This window comes from Neofelis nebulosa, chromosome 1 (assembly GCF_028018385.1).
Source record: "Neofelis nebulosa isolate mNeoNeb1 chromosome 1, mNeoNeb1.pri, whole genome shotgun sequence".
Lineage (NCBI taxonomy): Eukaryota > Metazoa > Chordata > Mammalia > Carnivora > Felidae > Neofelis > Neofelis nebulosa.
This window is the reverse complement of record NC_080782.1, coordinates 223,427,784-223,454,745: the sequence shown is the minus strand read 5'-3', so window position 1 is coordinate 223,454,745 and position 26,962 is coordinate 223,427,784. Positions and strand designations below refer to the sequence as shown.

Below are 26,962 nucleotides of genomic sequence, written 5' to 3'. Positions count from 1 at the left end.
TGTATTCTATTTGGAGAGACAAAGAGGATCGTATTGTTTGTGATCATCATGCTGCCTCTCATAAAAGGCTCATTAATGTATTTGGAATGTCTAAGGTAGGCAGGCAGGCCGGCCTGTGATTCTTACCTCCCCCCCAAAAGCAACCCATCCTCTACTGTGCAAAAGCTGGCACTATTCATGCTGTGGGGAAAGAAGTAACAAATACAATTCTTCTTAAAATGCTTTTGAACGTGTGTTTTCTGGAGATAAAGGTGAATAATTTTATTGCAAAACTTGTCTACAGCTGAAAATGTGATGTGGCATCTACCTTGATCTGGGGGCTTTTTAATCAGGGGGCTGAATGAGGGATGCTTTCAGCCTAAGCTAACCCAAATCAATTTACTGGTCCTGAGATCATTTCTGTCCTTCCTTTCTTCCCTCACACAACATTAGGGTTTTCCAATGTTTTGACATCTCCTTGGAGATGGTCCAGCCACAGGGTGCAACCACACAAACAATCCACACAGACTTCTATACTTGGTGAATCGGTTCCCAGCCCACCTTTCATGTTAGGGTCTATCCCAACCTAGTAGAGTTGACAAGTGTACAAAACTTAGACTAGAGAAAAATATTAAGAATATGACTTAAACATTTATTTTTAGGGCAGGAAAGAGAGATAGAAACTTATACCAAATTCTAAAAGATAGAGATGTTAATGGTCTCTTACAGTAACTAAAACTGTGAATAGGCTAGAACCCACAGGCCTTTTTGGAGAAACACTGAAGACCATCCCAAACTACAAGAAATGTTTGTCTTGCTTGCATGGGAGGCAGTTCTGTTCCTGGCAGCCTATGAAAGTCAAGGCCCTAAGCCTTACTACCTCACAAGTATCCTTTCCAAGCTTCAGTTTTTGTTTCTCTGGGAATTTTGACTTCTCCAGAGGAATTAAAAAGCAAGAGGCCTAAATAGTCCTTTTTAATATATCCTTCAACGTATAACACAATGTTATCGTAGACAACTTGATAAACAACATGAACTAAATGGCAAGAAAAAAGTGTCATCCCAAGGACCAGTGGCTTTGCATTTGCCTCATGGGTAAATCTCTAAAGTTCTATTCATCTGTTGGTTAATGAGCTTGTGTTCCAGTAACAGAGTAAGTTCCTCTGATCCCAGAAATGTCCTAAAACTGAGTACAAACGGCTTCCACCAAATATTCTTGAAAAATCTTCTATAATCTTTGTTTTCTTAATTAAGGGCCCAATTTGGCGCTATGGTGCTCACTCCAAGGAGGATATAGTCTCCTTGTTTCAAATGCATAGCTTACCGTAGCTGATTTCTCATCTGCTAGAAAAAACCCACAAATATGTGTCTGTGAAGATGGGCCTCATACCCTGGACTTACACGCACACCCCTGAGGACACAAATTCCGGCCCACGAAAAGAGAGCTAAACCTGGGGCTGGCCATTCCTACTCCTCTCTACCCACTCCCAAGGGCTGTCTCAGTGCGGGGGTTCGAAGTGGTGTCCACAGACCGACAGCATCAGCGTCACCTGGGAACTTGTTTGAAATGCACATTCTCAGGCCTCTCCCGAGAGCCACTGAATCAAAAACCCTGGGGGTGGGGCCCAGTTTCCCAGATGACCTACGCCCTCAAGTTTGAGTGGCATTGTTGCACTGCAGGAACTGTGAAACCACCAATGTTTGTACGCTCAAAGCCTGCAGGTGGCACTAAAGGCCGGCCGGACAGGCAGGAACAGGAAGCTCAAGTAGTGGTAAAGAACAAGCCAGCCAGACAACGCAGCTCCTGAGCAGCTGGCTCAGCCCTCTCCAATGAGTTCATAGGCCACAGGACATCTCAGCTTTGAACGGGAAGCAGACTGAACTTCTCACAGTCCAGCAGTAAACACATTAAACCTAAAATTTTCAGGGATATGGGGCGCCTGGGTGGCTCAGTCGGTTGAGCATCCGACTTCGGTGCAGGTCATGATCTCACGGTCTGTGGGTTTGAGCCCCGCATCGGGCTCTGTGCTGACAGCTCAGAGCCTGGAGTCTGCTTTGGATTCTGTGTTTACCTCTCTCTCTCTGTGCTCCTCCCTGCTCATACTTTGTCTCTGTCTCTCTCTCAAAAATAAGTAAAACATTACATTTTTTTTTTAATTTTCAGGGATGCAATAGTTAATGAAGGTTTTTGTGGGTTTTTTTTAAATGTTTATTTATTTTTGAGACAGAGAGAGACAGAGCATGAATGGGGGGAGGGTCAGAGGGAGAGGGGACACAGAATCCGAAGCAGGCTCCAGGCTCTGAGCGGTCAGCACAGAGCCCGACGCGGGGCTCAAACTCACAGACCGTGAGATCATGACCTGAGCCGAAGTCGGAAGCTCAACCGACTGAGCCACCCAGGCACCCCAGGTTTTTGTGTTTAATACGATGAGGATATATGCATTTTCAAGAATGAAAATGTCAATACCAATTAAACAGAACAAAATAAGAAACTCAAACTATCAGCAGCCGTTGTGTGTATCCAAATAATAATAATGCACTTGATTGTGAAAGAATTGGAGTTCCTACCCTTAAAATCTCACTGAATTGATGTGACAAAAAAGAAGAAGATTTTTCTAATGTAAAACATGTATACGAGTAGGCCTTTGCTAGATTCTATCAAAACCCTGAAATTTGCTTTAATGGTTGTAGCATATATACATCTCCGGGCACCTGGGTGGCTCAGTTGTTTAAGTGTCAGACTCTTGATTTTGGCTCAGGTCCAGATCTCAGGGTCGCAAGATGGAGCCCCATGTTGAGCTTGGGATTCTCTCTCTCTCCCTCTCTCTCTCTCTCTCTCAAATACAAAACTTTTAAAAAACTGCCTATACAAATCCCTGGTGAAGATGTGAAGCAATGGAAACTCTCACACACGGCTGGTGGTAGTGTAAATCGGTATAACCACTTGGGAAAACCGTTAGCAGCATCTACTAAGGCTGAACATACAGATCCCCAAAACCAGTAATTCCACTCCTGGGTACACACGCCAGGGAAATGAGTGCCTCTTTCTACCAAAAGCCTCATAAAAGAATGTTCTTAGAAGTGTAATTCACGGGGTGCCTGGGTGGCTCAGTCAGTTAAGCATCTGGCTCTCGGGTTTCGGCTCAGGTCATGACCTCAAGGTTGGTGAGTTTGAGCCCCGCGTTGGGCTCTGTGCCGACACTGCAGAGCCTGCTTGGAATTCTCTCTCTCTCCCTCTCTGTCTGCCCCTCCCCCTCTCTCTTGCTTGCTCCCAAAATAAATAAACTTTAAAAAAAAAAAAAAGTGCAATTCACAATAGTTACCAAGTGGAAACAATCCAAATGTCCACCCACAGCAGAGGAAATAAACAGTATGGATATTCATACAATAAAATACACACAACAACGAAAACACAAATCGACCAATAAACCAAACCACTGCTACACATAATATGGATGAATCTCAAGAAATACTGCTGAGTGAAAGAAGCCAGACCTACAGGAGTACACACTCACCCAAACAGGCAAAACAAATCTCTAGTGACAAAGATCAGCACTGACCCGTGGCTATCTAGCAGCAAGCATGAGCTTGCTGAAAAAGTTCTACATCTTGACTTGGGGGATGATTACAGGGGTGTACACGTACGTGTACATAATGAAAATACATGAGTGTATTTGCTGAATTGCACACTTAAATTTGTATACTGTATTGTGTGTAATAACTATAAAGGGAGAAAAAGTGAAACATACACACAAAAATATTCTTGACACACTGTCAGGTAAGAATTTTCAATATTCATCATGAAAGTCTAGATTGCTACATACCTATAACATCATCAGACCATGATTTGTTGTAAAAACACTGCATTTGCTGAGCTAAACCTAAAAATTAAACACAGTGAACCAAGGATTCTCCTTATTTCCAATGTTATGCCATCATATCAATGTATCAACCTACAAGAGGGCCAAACTTGACGGGCTTGCATTCCCTAGTCCCAAACGCCTTTGATTCTGACACTTCCTGGAGCCCATCGCGTGCGGTATCTCACTATCTATTTCTCCAATCCTCTGCAGACCCCGATGGCCCCTCACCACCTAGGGGGAGGCTGAAAAAGGGCCTGGCTCCATCACTTATGTCATTAACTACCCACCTGACTTTCTTTGAAGACTTGTCCTAACCCCTACCATCATCTGGGCCTTGTTAGAAAGGTGCACAGCGTCTGAGGCCTTTCCGGGCTCACTGGATCCTATCCAGCAGGAACCCAGAGCTGGGCCAGCTGCCGAGTGGGGAGAGAGAGGGGGACAGCAAACTGCCCCCCGAAACAGACACTTCCGGGCCCCACAGCGTGCCGCGAGACCCTGAGTCCGCGTCATTCTCCACAGGCCTGGGCCGCTCCTTGCAGCCCACCGCAGCCGGAGAAACAACGCTCGGCCCGTTTCTGCGCTTTCGGCGTTGGGTTGCAAACCCCGCAGCCAGCTGTAAGGAGTGACCAAGAGCGGGTGCGACGCGTCGGGGAGAGAATCTGGTCCCACACCGGGGGCCCGGGGACGCGCAGCGCCCGTGCCCGCGGCGCCCGGGCTCCGCGCGGGAGTGGGACCAGCTGGGGTGCGCGCGCAGGGCCGCGAGCGCCGAGAGCCGACGTGGGGCGCGCCCCGCCGCCCCAGGTGGAAGTCCGGCCGCGCGCCGCCGCCGCCTCCGCCGGACCGCGCGGGCGGAGGGCCGGGCGAGGCGCGCCGCCGTTCGGGGCGGGCGTATTTACCTGGAAGCAGGAACACGTGCTGCCGGGCGCGAGCCCGGTCCCCGCCGTCCATGCCGTCCCTGCCGCCCGCCTTCTTCTCGGGGCGCGAGCAGGCCTCACCCGCGGAGCGCGGGACCTGCCCGGAGCCGGCGGAAGATGGCGGGGGAAGGGTGTATCCCCGCTAGCGCCGCGCGCTGAGGCGCCGGCGGAGCCCGGGAGGCGGCCCGCGGGACGAATTAACTTTCGTTTCCGCAGCCAGCCGGCCGCGCCTGTGAACGTTTTTAAATTTAGCGCCAGGCCGAGGCGACCCGAGTGGTGGCGCGTCGCCCGCCGGCAGGGGAAGGGTCGCGGCCTCTCCCCTCCGCTGCGCGGCCAGTGGTAGGTCCTCACCGAGGGCGCGGAGTGACGCGGCGCGCGGGGCGGCCACCCTGGGACGCGGCGGCGGGCGGGGGAGCCTCGGCCCGCGAAGTGGTGGCGCGGCCGGCGGCGGAAGGAGTCCCAGGTGGGAGAGCGAGCGAGGCCGGGCCCCCCCCCCCCCGGGAGCGGGGGGGCCCCGGGTCGGATGAGGCCGCCGCACCCGGAGGGTTGGGGAACGCGAACACCGAGCGTGGAGGAAAAAGCCTGCAGCAGATCCGTGTTAAGGACAACTGCCATCAGATTCTAATCCTGATGTCATTCTTGTTAGTCTATCTTGTTTGTCGGTTGCATTCTGCGTTGGAATTAAGGTCACAGTATTTTGTGCTTTGTGGATTCATAATGCATTGTAAGTAGTCTTCGAATTGGGCTTAGCTCTCACCACTAAAAAGAGGTGCTCAAAATACGAATTTGTTATTTGGGGAGAATCTTTGTAATGAGTTAAAAATTTAAGACATTTTAAAAGGATATTTAAGGGGCACTCGGGTGGCTCAGTCCTTAAGCGTGGGACTCAGTTTCCGCTCGGGTCATGATCTTAGGGTTCGTAAGTTCACCCTGCATGCACTGGCAGTGTGGAGGCTGCTTGGGATTCTCTCTCCCTCTCTCTGCACAACCCCCCCCCCCCCAATACTCTCTCTCTAAACAGATAAATAAAGTAAAAAGTTTGTGTTTTTTTTTTTTTAATCAAAGCGATGTTTAAAAGTTAAGTTCATGAAATTTGGTGATTTACACTTTGAAAAATAAAATTTTAATTGAAAAAGTGGTACCTGGTACAGGGTTTCTTAAAATAATAAATACTTCTCTTATACTTTAAAGAAAAATAGGTCTCCCTCCTACCCCAGATCCCCAATCTCCACCCCAGGGGGCAACTGCTGTTAACAGTTTCTTGTCTGTTCTTCCAAAAATTTTCCATGCACGTACAAGTCCGTGTCTTTTTGCACGAATGGAAGAATAATATTTTACATAGCTTAATGCACTTCCCTTTTCTTGAAGATAGTTAACTTTGGCAGAACTCCATCTATCTCAGCCTTCTGAAAGGAGTTTCAATTTCAGTCCAATTTCCCATGGGGAGTGGTGGTGGCAAATGCGGCTGAAACTGACTGGAGGACACACCCTTCTGCCTCAGGAGGGACATCCAGATGCCAACGCTGGGACAGGCAGCAGATTAGTATTGCTCTGATCTCTTCCCTCCCCCAAGATTATACTAGGGGAAAAGCGTGTGTAGGCTAAATTCCCAGGCACACCATAATCGCTATTAACAGCTACAAGAGAAACGTTACCCACAGTTCCCTTGCTCTGACATACAGAATTGCTTTCATTCTCTGATCCTTTCCGGCCATTGGCTGTATGAATATGTATTTATTAGGAGGTAGTTTGCACAGAGTAAAGACAATTTTGTCTGCATTTCTCCCTTAACGTTGTATAAACATGTTTCCCATGGCATCCAGAGTATTGTTAATGGAGGCATTATTTCATACTGCTAATGTACCGAGGTTTCTTAGCCATTCCCTAGTGTGCAATATTTAGGTTATTTCAAACTGTTATTATAAATAATGCTACAATGCATACTATACATGGACTTTGCGGCAGTTCAAAGCAATGGACTAGATGTTCATATGATGAACTACGTGTACACACAGCAACATGGATGCTTCATATCAAGAGGAAAACAAAAGATGCAGGGCTAATAGAATACCAAGTAGATAAATCAAAAACCCACATAAGGGGCACCTGGGTGGCTCAGTGGGTTAAGCGTTCGACTTCGGCTCAGGTCATGATCTCGCCGTTGGTGAGTTTGAGCCCCGCGTGGGGCTCTGTGCTGACAGCTTGGAGCCTAGAGCCTGCTTCAGATTCTGTGTCTCCAGTCTCTTTCCCCGCCCCTCCCCCACTCATGCTTTCTTGCTCTCTGGCTCTCTCAAAAATAAACATTAAAAAATAAAACCCACTTAAAACATTCTATCTTTTAAAAGGATACATGCAGTTTTAAGACCATGGATGGAACACATAAGGAATGGCATCTTCAAAATGGAGGGTAGTGGGATAAGGGACAGGTAAAGAATGAGGGGGCAAGAAAAGTCAAATCAGAGAGGAGCCAGGGCACACATGGGCGACTGTCACTATGTTTTATGAATGAGAGTATAATTTACTTTCTGGCGTTTCCATCCAGGGATAAAAACATTTTTTAAAAATCTGTTCCAACAGGGGCGCCTGGGTGGCGCAGTCGGTTAAGCGTCCGACTTCAGCCAGGTCACGATCTCGCGGTCCGTGAGTTGGAGCCCCGCGTCAGGTTCTGGGCTGATGGCTCGGAGCCTGGAGCCTGTTTCCGATTCTGTGTCTCCCTCTCTCTCTGCCCCTCCCCCGTTCATGCTCTGTCTCTCTCTGTCCCAAAAATAAATAAAAAACGTTGAAAAAAAAATTAAAAAAAAAAAAAAAATCTGTTCCAACAAACATTTCTAAACGATTTCCTTTATCCACTTAAAATGTTTAATTTGAGTACCTTCTTAGAAGGGGTACCAGTGGTGATACAGGAAACTGACTCCAGAGTCCTATTGTCCTCAGGATAAATAAAGTCCAAGATACTAAGCTTTGAACAGAGGGACCTTGAGATCTTGTCCTCACTTGCCCCTCCAACCACACTTCCCACTGCCTCCCTCCCTGTCCACAGTCTAGCCACAAGGAACTGCCCTTGTCACATCGAGCACTTGACACTATGTTCCCACTGCAGGGACACCCTGCTCTCCACTAGCCGCATTCCTTCACTTTCTCTCTCTTCACCACCGCTTGGTCAACTTTTACTCACCCACCAGGTCTTATTTAGGCAATTCCTTCTCTACAGCACTCGTCTTGCTGCCTGCCCCCCAACACCCTCCCCAAGAATGAGTGAGTTGCCTCCAGTCTTCCCAGTTACATCACTAGGTAGCGGAGCCCAAGCCTCCACCAGTTCCTTGACGAAGGATAGCATCTAGTTATTCACCACTTAATCCTCAAAAAATAGCAATGGCTTTCTTTTAGTACTGTGACAGCACCGTACTAAACATTTAACTCAGATGATCTCTTTCCATCCTCCTGCAGCCTTAAGGGGAAGTATTAGTGGGATCCCCACGTTGTACAGAGGAAGAATGTAAATTTAGAGAGATAACTAATTGCTCAGCATGCCCAACCAGCAAGTGACCGAGCAGGAATACCAACCCACAGATGGCTCTTCACCCTTCCTCCCTCCTGCCCTGGTGTCCAATGTCTAGGACAAAGCTTATGGGCACACCATGTGCTTAGCATATATCTTTTGAATAAATATGTATGTAGATAAATAGGCAGTTATGGTAACAGTGTGGCTTCTGGTATTTCTAAGTTTTACAAACAAGAACACATGGATTTTCCAATATACCATAAAATATTCCAGAAATTAATTTTTATACTAGTCATGCTAACACGCAAAAAGTCAAGCAGGTCATTCTCCAAAGAATAAGAAAGAAACAGCAGGTAGAGAATTCAGTAGAGAATCACAGAAGCTCTTCTAAATGCCAAAAGCAAGAGATGTTCATTTTCTAGTAAAAAAAAAGGAACTGGGAGGAAGACGTTCAGAATCAAATGACCTCTAGCAATGCTTAGTGGTGACCAGAGCAGAAAATCCTTGAGCTAAGGCGTAGAGAAACAATTTCTTTCTCTTAGAAATTATTAAAAACTTATGAGAATGCTTCTTTCAAAACAAAATGCAAATGAAAATTCACATCTATCATCACTTTTACCATAAGAAAAGACTGTTGCCTTGTTTTTTGTCTTGTTGCCAAGTGTTCATCTAGTGACAACAGAGAAGACAACATTGAGCATAGGCTGGGGAGGAGAAAAGGATCAGCTCTCAAAAGAGCCAATTGTTTACAAAGGGGACCAATGAGTAGTAGTGAACCATCCTTTCTGGGGAGAATGTTTCCTTTATGTTCACTCTCTTATCCAACCCAGCCTAAAATTGGATTATACTTGTTGCAGACGGGTAGTGTGGCACGTGTAAACTAGTGAGATCTGCCAGTTCTAGAAGAAAAATGACTGAAGCTATTAGGAAAGGAAGAAGAGCCACCCTTGACATTGAGAAGCTGGCCCGGGGCTCACAGCTGGACCGTGTGACTCTGCCAGGAGACAAAAACAATTTCCCAGAATACCAGCCTCACACAAGCCTGCCCTGAAACCAGAAGAAAATGAGACAAAGCCAGACCACTTCATGGTTTTGGCCAAGCACAGACAAAAACAGGTCACTGTGCCACCCACAAAATGCCACACACTTCCTCTCTCTTAGACCAAATGAGTGCCTGCTACTTCTTTACCATATACAGCTTTATCCTCATTCCAGTTTTCCCTTCCTGTAGATGAGATTCATTAAGACCCTCAATCACACAATTGCCCCACTTTCCAACAGCACCCAATCTGGAGGCCATGTCTGCTTCCTTAGGCTCTCCCCCGGGTCACATGACTGAAGCTTCCTTCTAACACTGTCTTACTAAGACCCATGATTTCCCATGGCGTGTATTCACCCTCCCTGCAACAAGTGATAAGTTGAACTTGTTCAACTACAGGTGTGCTTCTGGTAGTCTTTGGCTGAAGCTTATTGGCACTATGCTTACACATTCCAGTCCGGGTGTGCATATGGAGTTATAAACATCATATATATTTACATAAAATCAAGGTAGCAAGAAATCTCAGGCAACTCAAACTCCAAAATATACTTTTGTGCCTGAACTATCTGTAAAGATAGGCTACCATGATCACATGAATCAGATAATTAGATAATTACATAGTTTGCTGCATGACAGATGAAGCAATTATCATACACTTCAGAAAATTTTAATAACTTGATGTCTTCATTACTCATTTACTTTCATATAATACTAATATTTCAACAGTACAATGCTTTTGAGATGTGTGTTTTTAAGCCATGAATTACCTAGCAAGTCAATAAATTGAGAATATTTCAAATATCGGCTACTTTTCATTTAAATATTTATGTTCAAAAGCAGGATACAAACTTGTACAGAAAGTATGGTCACAACTAAGAAGAATAACAGAAATAAAAGGCTGGTGGCTAAAATCTAACCAGAGTTGTTCTTTCATTCTTTCTTTCTTTGGTGTATTTTCTAAATTGTGCAGTTAATATTTTAATTTGATAATATTTTTTTAATTTTTATTTTGTTTTTAGAGACAGGGGTGGGGAGACGGGCAGTGGGAGAGAGAGAGAATCCCGAGCAGGCTTTACACTAGTTTAGAGCCCAACACGGAGCTGGATCTCAGAGCCAAGAGATCATGACCTGAGCTGATAGCAAGAGTCGGGCACTCAACCTACTGAGCCACACAGGAAGGAAATAACATAGATACAAACAATTATAAGAGAATACCATGAAAAATTATATGCCAACAAACTGGGCAATCTGGAAGAAATGGACAAATTCTTAGAAACTTACACACTACCAAAACTGAAACAGGAAGAGATAGGAAATTTGAACAGATCCATGACCAGCAAAGAAATTGAATCAGGTATCAAAAATCTACAAACAAACAGGACTCTTCGGCCAGATGGCTTCCCAGGGGAGTTCTTCCAGACATTTAAAGAAGAATTAATACCTATTCTTCTCAAACTGTTACAAAAAGTAGAATGCAAAGAAAGTTTTCAAACTCATTCCATGAAGCCAGCATGACCGTGATTCCAAAACCAGACAAAGACCCCACTAAAAAGGAGAACTACAGGCCAACATCCCTGATGAAGCTGCAGGAAAAAATTCTCAACAAGATACTAGCAAATCCGATTCAACAGTACATTAAAAGAATTATTCACCATGATCAAGTTTATTCCCGGGCTGCAGGGCTGGTTCAATATTCACGAATCAATCAATGTGATACACCACATTAAAAAAGGAAGGATAAGAACCATCTGATCCTCTCAATAGATGCAGAAAAAGCACTTGACAAAATACAGCATCCTTTCTTGATAAAAACACTCAAGAAAGTAGGGATAGAAGGAACATATCTCAACATCACGAAGGCCATGTCCTCAACGGGGAAAAACAAAGCTTTCCCCCTCTGATCAGGAACATGACAAAAATGTCCACTCTCACCACTATTATTCAACATAGTACTGGAAGTCCTAGTCTCAGCAATCAAACAACCAAAAGAAATAGAAGGCATACAAATCAGCAAAGAAGAAGTCAAACGTTCACTCTTCACACATGACGTGATGCTGTCCATGGAAAACTGGAAGACTCCCATCAAAAAACTGCTAGAACTGATTGATATGTGAATTCAGCGAAGTTGCAGGATGTAAAATCAATGTACAGATATTGGTTGCATCTGCTTCTTCAATACACCAGCACTGAAGTAGCAGAAAGAGAAATCAAGGAATTGATCGCATTTACAATTGCACCAAAAGCCGTAAGATACCTAGGAATAAACCTAACCCAAGAGGTAAAAGATCTGTATGCTGAAAACTATAGAAAGCTTATGAAAAAAAACTGAAGAAGACACAAAGAAAATGGAGAAACATCCCATGTTTATGGAGTGGAAGAACAAATATTGTTAAAATGTCTATACTATCCAAAGCCATCTACACATTCAATGCAATCCCTATCAATATAACACCAGCATTCTTCACAAAGCTACAACAAACAATTCTAAAATTTGAAGGGAACCAGAAAAGACCCAAAGTAATGTTGAAAAAAAAAAAGCCAAAGCTGGAGGCATCACAATTCCAGACATCAATCTTTATTACAAAGCTGTAATCATGAAGACAGTACGATACTGGCACAAAAACAGTCACATAGATCAATGGAACAGAATAGAGAGCCCAGAAATGGACCCGCAAATGTGTGGCCAACTTAATCTTTGACAAAGCAAGAAAGTTTATCCAATGGGAAAAGTCTCTTCAGCAAATGGTGCTGAAGAAAGAAACTGGGCCACTGTCTTATACCATACATAAAAATAAATTCAAAATGGATGAAAGACCTAAATGTGAGATAGGAAACCATCAAAGTCCTAGAGGAGAAAATAGGCAGCAACCTCTTTGGCCTCGGCTGCAGCAACTTATTACTAGAAATATCTCCAGAGGCAAGGGGAAAAAAAGCAAAAAAGAACTATTGGGACCTCATCAAGATAAAAAGCTTCTGCACAGCAAAGGAAACAATCAACATAACTAAAAGCAACTGATGGAATGGGAGAAGTTATTTGCAAATGAAGTATCACATAAAGGATTAGCATCCAAAATCTATAAAGAATTTATCAAACTCAACATCCCCCCAAAAGTAAATAATCCAGTGAAGAAATGGGCAGAAGACATGAATTGACACTTTTCCAAAGAAGACATCCAGATGGCTAACAGACGCATGAAAAGCTGCTCAACATCACTCATCATCAGGAAAATACAAATCAAAACCACAATGAGATACAACCACACACCTGTCAAAATGGCTAAAATTAATAACTCAGGAAACAACAGATGTTGGTGAGAATGAGGAGAAAGGGGGACACTTTTGAAATGTTGGTGGGAATGCAAACTGATGCAGCCACTCTGGAATGTGATTCCAGAACCTCCAGTATGGAGGTTCCCCCCCCAAATTTAAAATAGATCTACACTATGACCCAGCAATTGCACTACTATGTATTTATCCAGAGGATACAAAAATGCGGGTCTGAAGGGACACATGCACCCCAATGTTTGTAGCAGTGCTATCAACAATAGCCAAAATATGGAAAGAGCCAAATGTCCATTGACTGATGAATGGATAAAGAAGAAGTGGTACACACACACACACACACACACAGACACACACTGGAATAGTACTTGGCGATGAAAAAGAATGAAATCTTGCCATTTGCAACAACGTGGATGGAACTAGAGCGTATTATGCTAAACAAAGTAAGTCAGTCATAGAAAGACAAATATCATATGATTTCACACATGTGGAGTTTAAGAAACAAAACAGCTGAACATAAGGGAAGGGAAGGAAAAATAAGATAAAAACAGAGATGGAGGCAAAGCTTAAGGAACTCTTAAATACATTGGGATGAGCACCGGGTGTTGTATGGAAACCAATTTGTCAATAAATCATATTTAATATATAAAAAAAAGAAACTCTTAAATACAGAGAGCAAACTGAGGGTTGCCAGAGGGGAGGTAGGTGGGGGACAGGCTAAATGGGTCATGGGCATTAAGGAGGGCACTTGTTGACATGAGCACTGGGTGTCATATGCAAGTGATGAATCACTGGGTTCTACTCGTGAAACCAATACTACACTGTATGTTAACTAACTTGAAATTAAATAAATAATGTACTCTAAAAATATTAATTTCTAGTTTCATTTTACTCTGTGCTTCCTCCTATCTGTTTTTTTTTTTTTTGTAGTTGTTGTTATTTTTAATGGTTATTTATTTTTGAGGAGGGAAAGACAGAGCATGAGCGGGGGGGGGGGGGGTGGGCAGAGAGAGAGGGAGACACAGAATGTGAAGCAGGTTCCAGGCTCTGAGCTGTCAGCACAGAGCCCACCGCGGGGCTCAAGCTCAGCAACCGCGAGATCACGACCTGAGCTGAAGTTGAGCACTCAACCGACTCAGCCACCCAGGGCCCCCCCACCAATCTGTTTAAAGAATAACATTCTTACTCCCTTTTGGTCTCGATTACCTTTACCAATGGTCTCACAATTAAGAGGGTTGAGGATACACGTTCACTGATTACATGAAAGCAGTACATTTCTGCTGCCCTCTGCCTACAAGTAAAATATTCTTCAAATAGTAATGAGATATTTTAGGAACTCATCCTGTCCGACCATCTGAAAACAGGAACTGCAACTGACAAATATGACTAATGCATCACCAAAGATGAACAATTTTCCTGGTAGTGTGACGTCCACCCGACATTTTGCTCAACAGCAAAAATTAGTAATATTGATTAAAGAGGAACTTCTGCATCTTCTACAGGATATTTAATTTCACATTAAGCTTTCTAATGTTTATTTACTTCCGAGAGAGAGAGAGAGAGAGAGCAGGGGAGGGGCAGAGAGAGAGAGGGAGACACAGAATCCGAAGGAGGCTCCAGGCTCTGAGCTGTCAGCACCCAGCCTGACGAGGGGCTCGAACTCACAAGACCATGAGATCATGACCTGAGCTGAAGTTGGGTGCTTAACCAACGGAGCCACCCAGGCATCTCTCACATTAAGCTTTGTAATTACATTGACCATGTAACTTTTCTTAGGTTTTAGAGTCTTCTTCAGAGTCCATGAAATATCCTTAATCCTTTAAGAACTTAATAAAAAGACTGTCCTTTAAAAGAGCTTATAACTTCTCTATTTTTAGCATAACCATGAAGAAAATTTACGAAAAAAAATCATCTAGGTCTCAAGACAGAACAAATGAATGTTGTTAGTTCATAAATATCCCTAATTCTTTAAGAACTTAGTTAAATTAATAAAATGATTATCTTTTAAAAGTGCTTATATATTTTTTCTACGTTTTAGTGTAAATATGAAACACACTAAAAAAAAAAACCTATCAAGACCTCTAGACAAAACAAATGAATTCCATGTATTTCTTTTTTTATTAAAAAAAATTTTTTTTTAATGTTTATTAATTTTTGAGAGAGAGAGACAGAGACAGAGAGAGACAGAGTGCAGAGTGTGAGTGGGGCAGGAGCCAAGGGAGAGGGAGACACAGAATCCCAAACAGCTCCAGGCTCTGAGCTGTCAGCACAGAGCCCGATGCCGGGCTCAAACTCATGAGCCGTGAGATCATGACCTGAGCTGAAGTTGATGCTTAACCAACTGAGCCACCCAGGCGCCCCTATCCCATGTATTTCTTATCAAGATCATGCCAAGAGGTGAAGAATTTGTAACCAAGTAAGTACCCCTTGTTCTGGAGTTGGGAAAAAAAAAAAACAGAGACATTTTAAAAGTTTAACATTGATTTAAGATGTGAAAGAATTGCCCTACACTGAAAGGCTGCAATATTTATTCCACAGCTTTGGCAATATTGACTGAACCGTGACAAGCCTATAATGAAACAGATTCTGTCATCTTTCTTGTAGACAGGAACCATGCATGCAGAGACATGTTTCCATTTATTTAAAATGTAGCTTAAAATAAAAACAGTATTAAGAAGTATGAATAAGATTTGGTGCAATTCTTCTGGCTTTGGAGATAAACACTGAGACAGAAGAAAGCTTTCAAGTTGAGTTTATGTTCAAATTCCTCAAATACCAGTACAGATTGGGAGGAAGGGGGGATAGATTTGGGGACAAAAGGAAAAATAATATAGCTTTAAGTTTCTCACAACAGTGTCGTAAATAAATAAGCACAAATTAAGATAATGATTAAAATAAGTGATGTGTAGGCATCCCTTTTGTGAAGTGTTTGGTTATATTTTGTTTTGGAAGGGTTTTTTTTTAATGCTTATTTATTTATTTTGAGAAAGAGAGAGAGAGAGAGAGAGAGAGAATCCCAAGCAGGCCCCGTGCTGTCAGCTCAGAGCCTGACATGGGGCTCGATCCTACAAACCATGAGATCATGCATGACCTGAGCCAAAACCAAGAGATGGTCACTTAACCTACTGAGCCACCCTGGCCCCCTTGTTTTGGAGTTTTTCGCTATTTATATGATGTCAACCTATTTGAAGTCTCCTTTTGTTATTTCTAACATCAAATATGTCTTCTGTGAGCCATTTTATAAATGGCATCCATACTGCAATCATGTACAAACCCAAAATGATATTTCTATTATTTCTTCCAGAAATTATTTATTTCACAATCTTCCAGCTTTTTATTTTTTATTTAATTATTTATTTAAAAATTTTTTTTAATCTTTATTTATTTTTGAGAGAGAGGCAGAGTGTGAGCAGGGAAGGAGCAGAGAAAGAAGGACACATGGAATCTGAAGCAGGATCCAGGCCCTGAGCTGTCAGCACAGAGCCCGACGCGGGGCTCGAACTCACGGATCGCGAGATCATGACCTGAGCCGAAGTCGGACGCTCAACCGACTGAGCTACCCAGGTGCCCCAACCATCTTCCAGCTTTTTAAAAATGGAAACTACTTCATATGTGATGCTCATAACACTAACCAGATCAAGGTAACTTGTTTTGGAATAAGTACAAAAAGGCATTGGTGATTCCCTTAGATGCCAGGAGTAGTCCCTGCTTCTATGTTGGAAAGTTTGAGGTGAAAGATAAATGAAATATACCAAGAACATAACCCTCCTACCTGGGTGGCAGAGCCAACTCCTTTATTCCCTGAACTGGGTGGCCAAAATTTCAGGGCCCATCACCTTGATCCGGTTACTTTTCTCCTTAAGTTTTAAGTTGTAAACCACGTGACACTGTAATTTATTTTCTGACCTCCTTTACTATTTCATTTTCCATGTTGGATAAATAAGCACGTTCAGCAGAGGCACATGTTTTGATGATTTTACCTAGATTAGCTGTATTAAATCTATAAATTATCACCAGAGGCTCATTTCTTATGCTATACTCCTCTGGGATGGATTCTAAGAAGTTAGTGGAGGCTCTTGGTCTAATGGCTTATAGAACCAGATGTGGACTGAGCCTTATAAGGAGCAAATGTAAGTTAGAATGCCTGCTTTTTAAGAAGGGTTAGAAGTTTCTGATAAAATGCAGAAAATAACCTATGAATGCAAAATCCATCTGGTAATTTCGAATTTGATGCTTGGTCTCTCTTGATGTGGGCCCAATCTAAATTAATTCTACAATATTTATTGACACCTGCTATGTGCCAGACCCTGTTCTGGTTGTCAGTAAATACAAGGGACAAGGATACCTGCCTTCCTGAAATTTACATCTAGTAGAGGGAGAAAGGCAAACAATACACATAATAAATAAATTCTATAGTACGACTGAGGGTGGCTGGTACTATGGAGGAATGAAATCAGCAGGGAAAGGGGGGTTACGAGGAAAGAGTATGAGGAGGGTTGCAGTCTTGAATAAAGAAGTCACAGCAGGCCTCATTAAAAAAGGTAACATCTGGGGGCGCCTGGGTGGCTCAGTTGCTTAAGCGTCCAACTTCAGCTCAGGTCATGATCTCACGGACTGTGGGTTCGAGCTCCGCCTTGGGCTCTATGTTGACAGCTCAGAACCTGGAGCCTGTTTCAGATTCTGTGTTTCCCTCTCCCTCTCTCGCTCTCTGCCTCTCCCTGACTTGTGCTGTGTCTCTCTCTCTCTCTCAAAAATAAATAAACATAAAAAAACTATTTTCACTGTAACCCACAGTAAGAAATACATTCTACAGTATGACCCAGCAGTCACAGGGCAGACACACAACTGAAACTTTTCCCAAACCAATACTTACTTGCATCATGTTCAATGGACTCTAATTCTAGTCTATTAGGTTTCTGTTCTTTATTCAACGCTGATAGCACTGACTAAATTAATTTCACACCCTAGTAATAGGTTGTGATCTGCCGTTGAAAAAGCATGGCTATCAGTAATGTGCTCATTTTAGCTACATCCTAACACATGGATGACGTCATCGGCATCATCAACTCTGAGCATGCCAGACACCACACACGACCTAATGACTTTGACCGTGAACTACCATTAGCTCATTAATCAAAATCCAATGTATATATACGATATTCTTTCATGACAGCTGTCATTATATAAAAATACTGCATGGGCTGGATCACTACCAGGAGATGTAAAACATATGAAATTTGGGCACATCATTTTTGACAGGCAGCCAATATTCATGGTAGTTGGCTAAAGAGATTTGACTTCAAATACACAAATGTTTAGTGTTTCCATAAAAGCATAGATGTCACCCTGATTAGTAAATTTGCTAATAGATTCCTGTTCATTATCTCCAGACCAGTCTTTAGATGTATTTGTTTTTAGATAATACAAATTTTAGAACTGTATCTCAAAATGTTTTGATGTATTCTCAACATGTTTGAGAGCAGCTTCTTTTTATGAGCACTGGTGCTTTTCTGAACTGTTAGATTGCTCTTTCAAAACTCAAAATTTGTTTTAAATCGGCGCTATAGTTTTAAATATTTTTTTCTGCTGCAAAAAAAGTTCTTACATTTGCCATTGGATAGGTTCCAGTTTATTTGTTTGTGACTTAGTTATTTTACAATTGGAAGTTTGTACCCCTTCACCCCCTTCACCTATTTCATACATCCTCTCACCCATTTGCCCTCTGGCAACCATCAGTTTGTTCTGTGTAGTTGAGTCTGTTTTTTGTTTGTTCATTCGCTTTATTAGATTCCACATATAAGTGAAATCATATGATATTTATCTTTCTCTGTGTTACTGATTTCACCAAGCATAATACTATCTAGGTCCATCCATGTTGTCACAAATGGCAAGATTTCATTCTTTTTGATGGCTGAGTAATATTCCATTACACACACATATACATATATATACACACATAGTATATATATATATATATATATATATATATATACCACATCTTCTTTATCTATTCATCATCATATCTTGGCTATTGTAAATGATGCTGTAGAGGTGAATGTATCCTTTCAAATCAGAGTTTCTGTTTTCTTTGGGTAAGTATCCAGCAGTGAATTACTGGATCATATGGCATTTTTATTTTTAATTTTTTGAGGGAACTCCATATTGTTTTCCATAGTAAACACCGATTTACGTTCCCACCAACAGGGCACAAGGGGTCCCTTTTCTCCACAACCTTGTCAATACTTGTTATTTCTTGTCTTCTTGATACTAACCATTCTGACTGGTGTGAGAGGATTTATCTCATTATGGTTTCGATTCACATTTTCCTGATGATGAGGGATATAGAGCATCTTTTCATGGGTCTGTGGCCACCTGTATGTCTTCTTTGGAGCAACGTCTATTCAGGTTCTCTAACCAGTTTTAAATGGATTATTTATTTTATTTATTTAATTGTTTGGCATTGAGTTGTATAGGTTCTTTACATATTTTGGATGTTAACCCCTTATTGGATACATCATTTGCAAATATCTTCTCTTAATCAATAGGTTGCCTTTTTATTGGTTTCCCTTGCTATGCAAAAAAAAAAAAAAATTAAAAGAAAAAATTTTATTTTGCTGTAGTCCCAACAGTTTGTTCGTACTTTTGTTTCTGTTGCCTGAGGAGACATACACATAAATATGTTGCTGAGGCCAATGTACAAGAGATTACTGCTTATGTTTTCTTTTGGAAGTTTTATGGTTTCACGTCTCACATTTAGGCTTTTAGGTTCAAGTTTTACAGTAAACTGGAATCGTCCTCTGAACGATTCCAGTTCGTTCAGTTCGTTCTGAGCACTCTAACTGTGCTTTCTGTTAAGATAGCCACTAACCACCTTTGACTTTTGAGCACTTGAAATGTGGATTGTACGACTGAGAAACTGAAATTTTAATTTCGTTTATTCTTTTTTTTTTTTTTTTTCCAACGTTTTTTATTTATTTTTGGGACAGAGAGAGACAAAGCATGAACGGGGGAGGGGCAGAGAGAGAGGGAGACACAGAATCCGAAACAGGCTCCAGGCTCCGAGCTGTCAGCACAGAGCCCGACGCGGGGCTCGAACTCACGGACCGCGAGATCGTGACCTGGCTGAAGTCGGCTGCTTAACCGACTGCGCCACCCAGGCGCCCCAAATTTTGTTTATTCTTAATCTAAATCTAAGTAGCCATGCTGGGCTAATGGCTGCCATATTGGATAGAGCAGCTTTACAAAGAAAAGCTGAACAAGTCATTTCCCTACTTAAACCACACCAGTGGCTTCCAATGATGATTCAAATAAAATTTGAAGTCCTCAGTTTGATATTCAGGGCCAAGAGGAGCTGAGCTGCCCACTACTTTCCTCCTGTAATGCCAGGGTTCCTTGGTCTTCCTTCTGTTCCTGCCACATGCCATGCTCCTTTCACCCTCAAGGACCTGACACAGGTTGCTCCTTCTGACAGGAAAGTTCTCTCCACCCCCACCCAACACGCCTCTCATGTCCTCCATTTCTTTGGCTAGAGCCTATTCATTTCTTAGGTCTCTTTCTATTATTGGTTCACTTACCCATTTGTTCAGCAAATATTTTTTAGAGTTCCAACTGCGAGCCAAGCATCATGCTAGCAAGTGACAGCAAAGACAACAGAACACGATAAAACAGGCCCTTTGTCTTTGTGGAGCTTATAGTCTAGTTAGGATGATGGACTTTTTAGAATAAATAATCTAAATAATAGTAAATTGTGATAAGCTTCTTAAATCTGGGCTCTGAACCAAACCAGATAATCATGGCAGGTAGGGAGACGATTCTCAGAGGATATGACATTTTCAATGAAGTTCTGAAGGAAAAGAAGCCACATTACGTGAGGACTAAGAAGGGCACTGGAGAGCACTTATTACAGTGGTAGTGAAAGCTTGGCCCTGTGATTACATATTTATTTAATGTCTGTAAGCTCCATAAGGCAGGGGCTCTGTCTATCTTGTCTTATTTTCCCATAGCAAGACCTGGCATATAATTAATGCTCAGTAAATGCTTGTTAATGGATGGGGAAGTAAATTTTTTAAAGTCTAAAAAAACCCAAAATAGTTGCTTGAGAATAATTACAAAAAGAAAAATCATTAGTGATTATTAATTGTGATTCACTTTGGATTAAACAGACAATTTTATCCAAAGATTTTGAGCCTTTAAAGCACAAAGTACAAAATGATTTCTCAAGAATGAAGAATTTGTTGATAGCACACACAAATTTTTAGAATGCCTTTTTTCCCCCAAGATTTTACTGTATTTTATTATTATTTTTTTTTAAATATAATTTGCTGTTGGGGCGCCTGGGTGGCTCAGGTGGTTAAACGTCCGACTTCAGCTCCGGTCATGATCTCGCGGTTCGTGAGTTCGAGCCCCCCGTCGGGCTCTGTGCTGACAGCTCAGAGCTTGGAGCCTGCTTTGAATTCTGTGTCTCCTTCTCTCTCTGCTCCAACCTCGCTCATGCTCTCTCTCTCTCTCTCTCCTTCAAAAATAAATAACAAACATTTAAAAAAAATTAAAAAAAAAACAAAACTGAGACCAGATATAAAACACTATACCACATCCTTAATTTGTAAAGAAGACAGGCTGGTAAATACCGTTTAAAGAAATCAGTTATATGATGTGGACATGCTTTTCAGCAAAGAAAGTCCTGGTCCCTGTTTCCACTTAGGGTTGGGATAAAGGCAACAGACTTGAGTTGCAGCCAAAGAGATTTAGATTAGACATTAGAAATAACTACATATCTCTGCAAGACATTCAAGATTGCCTGGGGATTTGGGGAACAAGAGCTTTGCTGAAATAGCCGAGATCCTAGCCTACTTGGAACTAGAAAGGATTATCAATGTCATAGGTGTCCTTTGAAATTTGAGATTTGGTCTGTGAACTCTCCAGGTATGAAGATCTCAACAGATCTCAGAATCTACAGCAAGGCAGGAAGAACACCGAGGAAGAGAACAAGAAACTTGGTCCTCAGCCCTTATAAGAGCCTGTACTAATTAATGACAAGTTGTCATACACCAATGGACTAGTGGTGACCAGGGCTCTGGGGGACCCGTGATGCAGGGTAAGGTGTGGCTTCATCTGTACTCCAGGTTATTTCTACTCACCCGTCAATAAGCATTTGTAGAGGAGCGTTAGAAATCCATAATGTGCAAAGTGCTCTGCAGAATGAATATAGGAAGAATAATATTACTGCTTATCCTTAAAAGTGTACACTCAACTTAGAAAGGACTCATATGTTTGAAATAATTAGAAAAACAACACACTGACTGATGTTGTTGTACAATGTACAATGTACAAGTACAATGGCAAGTACTTCTGAACGCAAGGAAAGATTATGGGCTGGGCTCACTGTCACTGAGGAGGGGTTTATGATGAGTCCCTTTTAAATGTTTACTTATTCAGAGAGAGAGAGAGAGAGCGCAGTTGAGAGATGGTCAGAGAGAGAGGGAGACACAGAATCCGAAGCAGGCTCCAGGCTCCGAGCTGTCAGCACAGAGCCCGACATGGGGCTTGAACCCACGAATTGGGAGATCATGACCGGAGCCAAAGTTGGAAGTTTAACATGGGGACTGAGCCACCCAGGTGCCCCTCTGCTTCTTTTTTATGTTAAAACTTGGGATTTTTGTTATTGTTAAATGACTACTCTTAATTACTTTAGAACACACTGAAGGAAAGAAGCCTAGGTATGATTGAATAACCTTCTTATCATTCAGTTTAGGCTGAGCTTTAACCTGGAGCTTAAAACTCTTTTCCTGACAGTTAGTATTTCTTGAAATTTTCATTGCATCTGAGGACAATTTCTTGGAAAGTAGCAGTAACAGTTTTAACACGGCAGAGCCATGAAAAATTCAGAGTTCCTAAAATATAGGATCTCAACAGTTTTACTTCAGATCCTCAAAAAATGCTTGTAGAATGCTCATCTGCTAGGGGCGCCTGGGTGGCTCAGTCGGTTAAGCGTCCGACTTCGGCTCAGGTCATGATCTCGCGGTCCGTGAGTTCAAGCCCCGCGTTGGGCTCTGTGCTGACTGCTCAGAGCCTGGAGCCTGTTTCAGATTCTGTGTCTCCCTCTCTCTCTGACCCTCCCCCATTCATGCTCTGTCTCTCTCTGTCTCAAAAATAAATAAACGTTAAAAAAAAATTTAAAAATTTAAAAGAATGCTCATCTGCTACTGGAAAAGGGCACGAGAGTTATGCTCGAAGGTTCAGGATTGCAGAGCAGCAGGCTGAGCACTGAGTGGAGAGCAGGAAATGTGGGCTCTGTCCTACCTCTGTGCCTCCTCAGTGTTTCCGGACTCCAGTCAGGTCAAGTCACTTCTCCAGTCTAGGTTTCATCTAAAACTAAGGGGAATTAAGTCTGATAAACGAAAACAAAACAAAACAAAACAAAACAACATTTTTCAGTTCAAACTTTATATGAAAATACATTAAATATATTTATTTATGTACCTGGGGTTCTAGCTTGAGTTTAACCTGGCATATTCTAGGGTATCACAGGACATACCTGACAGGTGGGCAGAAGAGGTCTAGTTGCATGAGGAAGTCTCTTGGGAAAAGAACTCAGTCCTAGAGAGTCACGCACACACACAGTTCACAATCAGTTCTCCAACACTGGAGAATGGAGACAATATGAAGCGTGTTGTCTGCTATTTAGAGCCTCTTTGGCCCAGCCCTCATGGACTCGTGGTTGAATTCTAGGAAAACTTCTGAGATATTGGTGTACAAATTGCTCAGAAGACCACTTAAATCAGTGGAGTAGTGTTTTCTTTTCTTTTTTAAGTTTATTTATTTATTTTGAGAGAGTGCGCACAAATAAGGGAGGGGCAGATAAAGAAGGAGAGAGAGAGGATCCAAGCAGGCTCTGCACTGTTGGTGCAGAGCCCAACACGGGGCTTGAACTCACAAACCATGAGATCATGACCTGAGCTGAAACTGAGTCAGATACTTAACCAACTGAGCCACCCCGGTGACCCAAGTATTTTCGACTGTGAGGAATCAAAATACCTGACTCCACCTGGCATAAATAACCAGAATACTTATTTCTATACCCAGATCCTGAAGGTAGAGAAGCCTTAGTCTTCTCCTAAGACTGGTTCTGTTTGTAGTCCCAGTTTGGCTGCCAGTGGCAACGGGAGCTACTTGCTTTCCTGGTCTATCTGAGGCATGAAATACCTCATGCCTATCTCATCTCAGATTATGTGCCCAACACAGTGCCTGGAAGACGGCCATTGATGTGAACTTGAACTAATCAGGTTCTATTGTTGATGATCCAGGTGGCGGTCAAGCCCCCAGCAATGTGTGGAAGAGGGTAGGTTTCTGAAAAGCACTTTTGTACTGTAAGGTACCAATGAATATTCTGCAGGCAATGAACATCTCCCAAGACTCTTACCTAGCATCTGGAGAGGTGGGAAGAAGAGAGCATCTCCAAGTGGTTGAAAACACTTACCTTGAGGGCACCAGAACACAGCGGGTGTTGCCTGCCAAGGAGGTTGTCCGTGATAGTTTTCCAAGAGTTGAAAGGACACGGTTTCCTCAAACCAATAGGCTGTCCAAAATGTAGCTTTGGTAATTCTGACAGTTCATGGTCTTTAATATGAAGTTTCTCATTTGCTGCTACTGATTTGGGCAGAAATCACATGTTTCATGCAGCTGGAAGGAAGTTGCCTAAGAGAAGTTATCCAATGTGTGTGAGGAATGGAGGCTATTAAATATATAGATGGTGAACCTGCTGGCTGGGATTTGGAATAAGTGAAAATTCAAGAAATGAATTTGGACAGACCCCTGGGGATTTAGCTAAAGCAGAGAAGGGAAGATATCTTTTTTAATGGTTTTTCCTTGATTCATGGTCTAATTATGCTTTAAATCATGAATTCAGCCTATTTCTTGGTAGGTGGGGTTGACAAACCACAGAAATTCTAGCTCAGCTTTACCTCTGCTCATGGCATCATTTTAACGTTAAGGCCAATTGATACATGCCTCTTTTCTTCAGCAATAAGACCTCATTCAATGCATCTACTTTGCATGTAAACAGGGAGCTTGGTTGCGGCCTAACTGAATTTCTATGCACATAAGTGTGGTTTCCTGATAAAGAAAATGAAATCCTGTCTCCACGTTATTATGAGTCTAACATGCATGCTGGCTTTTTTTTTTTTTTTTAACTGTATATCTGACTCACACTGAAAAATCCTATTTCTTCTCCAAAGGAAAAAAAAAAAAAGTTAAATTTATGTTACATGCCTGTAAGGCATTTTAAAGTTAATCGGGCCCTTTGGGTCTAATTTAATTTGTGTAAGATTGCTGTTGATGATTAGAATAGCTATTTAAGATTTTTGTTAACAGTCTGTTATGTGGACTTAATGGAAACACTCCAAAAGCAGTCTGTTCACTTTCCCCTGTCAAATTCAGGTTACAGAGCCTTCACAGATGTTGTAAGTAGACATCGATATGAAAAGGGAATAGAGCACAAATTAAAATCATAAGTGTACTCAAACAGCCAACGTTGAGCTTTGGTTAAAAACATCTGTCACATAAAAGCAAACATTCAGAGCTATTGCGTCTTGTAACAATTGTCTTTATTTTTCATATCTTTGGCATTTTCATCATTTCGTGTTACTGCTCCCTTCGGAATTTTTCTTACGAATGATTGCTTTTTTAACATCACTGAGTTCTCTACACAAACAGCATTTTATAAGGCTTTGGTACCAACATTATAAAGTGAAAGAATCCCAAGCATAGCTGAGATTGTCATGGTCCCGTAGAATTGGAAAGCTGACTACTGCAGGGCACTAGGAGGGAGGGAATGTATTTAACTCATTCAGGCAGGCCCATATTAACTCACACGAGTTCTTTGATTTCTTCTACACGGCTATTTTTCATCATTTAAAATTTTAGTGACCATCCTTACGACATAAAACGACCATGGGAAACGCTTCGGTCCAGTTCTGCCTTCTCTGTAATCAAGGAGACTTCAGGATGCTCTAGTCTCCATCTCCCGTTGTTATAATCAGATAATTCTTTTTCCAGATTTAAAATTTGGTTTCTCTGATTACTTTGTTCCAAAGCTTTTAAATTTGTGTTCCTCTATTCTGTTTTAATTTTCTGTTATCCAGGCTTTGCATTTCAAACCACACTCTGTAGTTCATCTTCCCTTTCTTGCTTTTCTCCTCCATCACCTCCATTTCTTTTCTGCTCTTTGACTCATGTTTCTTTTACAGAGGGAAAGGTTTCTCAGAGAAAATGAGATTTCCCAGAGAAAATGAGCTGCAGCCAAGTGCCCACACAGCAGAGCAGGAGCAAGGAGACAACGGGCACCATCCCAGCGCTATGTTGCACTGCCCAGGGACCCCCCCCCCCCCCCCCGACCTTGTTTCCCGTGTGGCAGTGAGGACGAGACTGTGCACGGCAGCACAGATGCCCACAACTGTAGGCCAATATTTTGACAATAATGAGATCACTCATTGAGTGGGAAGTGGTTGGACCAAAAGGCTGGCCTTTAATTATTCTTGATTTTACCCTTAAGGGTGATAGGTTATGATACTGTAGTTTCTACATTAAAATCAATCAGGTGACTGAAGATTTAAACTTATGTGGAAAGCATTATCTTGATAGGCATTTGGCTGGAGGTTTGCCAAAAAGTACTCTTCTCTTACAATGCCTTTAAAAAGTGTATTAATTCATAAAAGGGGAACATACGATTTAGATTAACCCTATTCCCTAATTTGAGGGAAAAATCTCTATTTTATCTTGCTTTAGGTAATGGATAACTGGCATTAAGAAAAGGGACTGAAAAACCTAGTAGAAAAGGTTGTGGATCATGCCCCAACCTACTCTCCTCCTGATCACCCCAGGCTGGTCGCCATGCCCTCCTTCTTTAGGCTGTCATTTGCACCCCCCAGGAGATTATATCCTCTCTCACTTCCTGTTCACTCTAAACAAAATCTCTTATATGCTAACATATTCAATGCCATGAATAATAAGGCTAAAATAAGAAGACCCAGCAATCACATTTCCCCCCATAACTAATTGTGTAAGTGTACAGTTTGGTCAAACCTTTATATTTTCCCCCCACCTATATTTTTAAAGATTTTTTTAAACTGCTCTTTTGTTTCTACACCCCTGACAGTAATGATAAAAATACCTTGCCTCCCCTATTCCTATATGTCTATCATAGTTGTAATACTCTTGATTAAAAGAGGGCATCAGTGGAATTCAAGGAGAAAGATCAGGCAGCCTTCCCACATGTACTTGTAATATGGTGATATATATATACACATATACATATACATATATATGAATGACAGTTGGGGAGAGGGGCAGAGGGAGAGAGAGAGGATCCTAAGCCCCAATGCAGGTC

General features: G+C 42.1%; 1 protein-coding gene and 1 long non-coding RNA gene across 3 annotated transcripts in view; one reads left to right on the top strand and one right to left on the bottom strand.

Moving 5' to 3' along the window:
* The window catches only part of RNASEH2B (ribonuclease H2 subunit B), a 59,909-nt gene extending 54,538 nt beyond the window's left edge, over positions 1 to 5,371 (bottom strand). The window contains 2 exon segments of the mRNA XM_058686334.1: positions 4,739 to 4,837; positions 4,840 to 5,371. Coding sequence (XP_058542317.1) covers positions 4,739 to 4,837; positions 4,840 to 5,371 — 631 coding nt within the window.
* On the top strand, positions 4,994 to 10,213 carry LOC131486152 (uncharacterized). Of its 2 annotated transcripts, none has more exons than XR_009249210.1 (2): positions 4,994 to 5,095; positions 9,116 to 10,213. It is a non-coding gene; the product is annotated as an uncharacterized LOC131486152 (long non-coding RNA). The 2 variants fall into 2 exon arrangements; XR_009249206.1 differs by lacking the exon at positions 4,994 to 5,095 and adding an exon at positions 5,369 to 5,480.
* The last annotated feature ends 16,749 nt before the right edge of the window (positions 10,214 to 26,962 follow it).